At 41.1% G+C, this 2,240-nt stretch overlaps 1 protein-coding gene across 1 annotated transcript; it reads left to right on the forward strand.

The window, feature by feature from the left end:
• The first annotated feature begins 1,000 nt into the window (after positions 1–1,000).
• On the forward strand, positions 1,001–1,939 carry LOC119254345 (olfactory receptor 5B3-like). Its single transcript, XM_037521454.1, has one exon. The coding sequence runs from the start codon at positions 1,001–1,003 to the stop codon at positions 1,937–1,939; it is 939 nt and encodes a 312-aa protein (XP_037377351.1).
• The last annotated feature ends 301 nt before the right edge of the window (positions 1,940–2,240 follow it).

Consider the following 2,240-nt stretch of genomic DNA (forward strand, 5'->3'; position numbering starts at 1 on the left):
GATTCACCAGTTTAGAATTCTAGAAAATTTATACATGAAATTCTGTATTGAAGTTCACATATTAGGTTCGGAAAGTTTGAGATACGCACCCTTGCTGTAATGAAACAATGACCGAGGTATATAAACATTAGGTTTCCTAAATGTATCCACGGTTAACTCTCTATTCCTTTATTTGTTCTTGCTTTAGGACATCTGATTTCTAAACAACCCCCATGGTGAACACCACAGAAGTGACCGAGTTCATCCTCCTAGAACTGACCAAAGTCACAAATCTCAGATGGTCTTCACTCTTACATATGCCATAAATGTCATCGGGTAACTGGGGATGATCCTTTGATTCTTTTGGACTATCACATCCAAACGCCTATGTACTTCTACTCAGTAACCTGTCTCTGATGGACTTCTGTCACTCTACAGCTTTCACCCCTATAGTCATGGCTGGGTTGTTCATAGGAGTTTAATCTAATTAATTAAAGTGTAGGAAACGGCACCAGACTTGGGAAACACTCCACCCAGGAACAAAATTTGGCGTCCCAATGACTATATGTGGAACCATCAATAAATGACTCATTCTCTTGTGCCTGGCTATGTAAGGAAAATAAAGACTACCCAGCCTCAGAAATTGTTGAGAAGAATCAGTGAACACAGCTGTAGCCTCCAAAGTTTGTCTAAGCCAAGTTCACCTCTCATTGTAAATTCCAGAATTGCACATTGAGACTTATTCACTAAAATTTCATGTCTCAGTTTAAGAATGAAAAACTGGTGAGATGATCCATGGTAAATCCATCTTCATCAAGTTATAATGCTAGATAATTTAGACATGAAATTATGCATTGATGGTCATGTTTTAGGTACAGAGAGTCTGGAGACACATACTCTTGCTATTATGAAATAATGACCGGGGCATATAAGCATTTAAGTTTCATTGTAATTTTGACATCTAACTCTCTGTTCCTTTATATCTTATTGCTGGAGGACATCTGACTTCTAAACGTTCTCCATGGAGAACACCACAGAAGTGACCCAGTTCTTCCTCCTAGGACTGACCAAATCCACAAAACTACGAATGCCACTTGTAATGATCTTCATCCTTATATATTCTGTAAATGTCTTTGGAAACCTGGGAATGATCCTGTTGATTCTGTTGGACTCTCGTCTCCACAAGCCCATGTACTTCTTCCTCAGTAATCTGTCTCTGATAGACCTCTGTTACTCTACAGCTGTCACCCCTACGGTCATAGCTGGGTTGTTCATAGGAGACCTGGTCATCTCCTACTATGCATGTGCTGCTCAGATGTTCGTTTTTGCAGCCTTTACCACTGGGGAACTTTTCCTCTTGGCTGTAATGGCCTATGACCGCTATGCAGCCGTGTGCAAACCCCTGCATTACACCACCATCATGCCCACAGGTGTGTGCGTAGGTCTCGTTATATTCTGCTACACTGGTGGTTTCATCAATGGCATCATCCATGTTGGGGAAACATTCAGTCTCACATTCTGCAGCTCCAATAAGGTCCATCACTTTTTCTGTGATATTCCAGCAGTCATGTCTCTCTCTTGCTCTGATAAGCATGTTGCTGAAATGGTTATTGTTTATGTAGACACCTTCGTTATATGTTCTCCACTTTTGGTTATCTTTGTATCGTACGTGTTCATTTTCATTGCAATCTATAGGATGCGCTCAACTGCAGGCTACCAGAAGGCTCTGTCCACCTGCGCTTCTCACCTCACTGCTATCACCATCTTCTTTGGGCCGATCATCTTTATGTACTTACAACCCAGCTCCAGCCATTCCATGGACAAAGACAAAATGTCATCTGTGTTTTATACTATGGTCATCCCCATGCTGAACCCCATAGTCTACAGCCTGAGGAACAAGGAGGTCAAGAATGCATTCAAGAAGTTGGGTGAGAAGACAAAATTGTCTCTGGGATTGTGACTTTAACATTGTGTGGGGCATAATTAGCTTTCATGCCTCTCCATCTTCTTCATGGACTGACTTATAATTTACAATACACCTAAGTCCTGAAGTGACACCCTCACCATTTCTAAAGGCTATTGTCTAGAATGAGGAAAGCTGACAATAATGCACGTGTAACAGAATGGCACAAACTAAGGGGAAGCACGAAATGTGTGTTTCTACATTTGAAAAATACATATTGAGGATATTTGCCTTATTCCTTTGTTCTGCATGTATTTTCTCTGCCATGGGCACTACAGCCAAATGGGCACATCAAATT

Source organism: Talpa occidentalis, unplaced genomic scaffold, assembly GCF_014898055.3.
Source record: "Talpa occidentalis isolate TD23 unplaced genomic scaffold, MPIMG_talOcc4v2.1 talOcc4.3, whole genome shotgun sequence".
Lineage (NCBI taxonomy): Eukaryota > Metazoa > Chordata > Mammalia > Eulipotyphla > Talpidae > Talpa > Talpa occidentalis.

Excerpts from the sequence above, each read along its gene's own strand:
- LOC119254345 (XM_037521454.1), top strand. The coding sequence starts at position 1,001 with ATGGAGAACACCACAGAAGTGACCCAGTTCTTCCTCCTAGGACTGACC.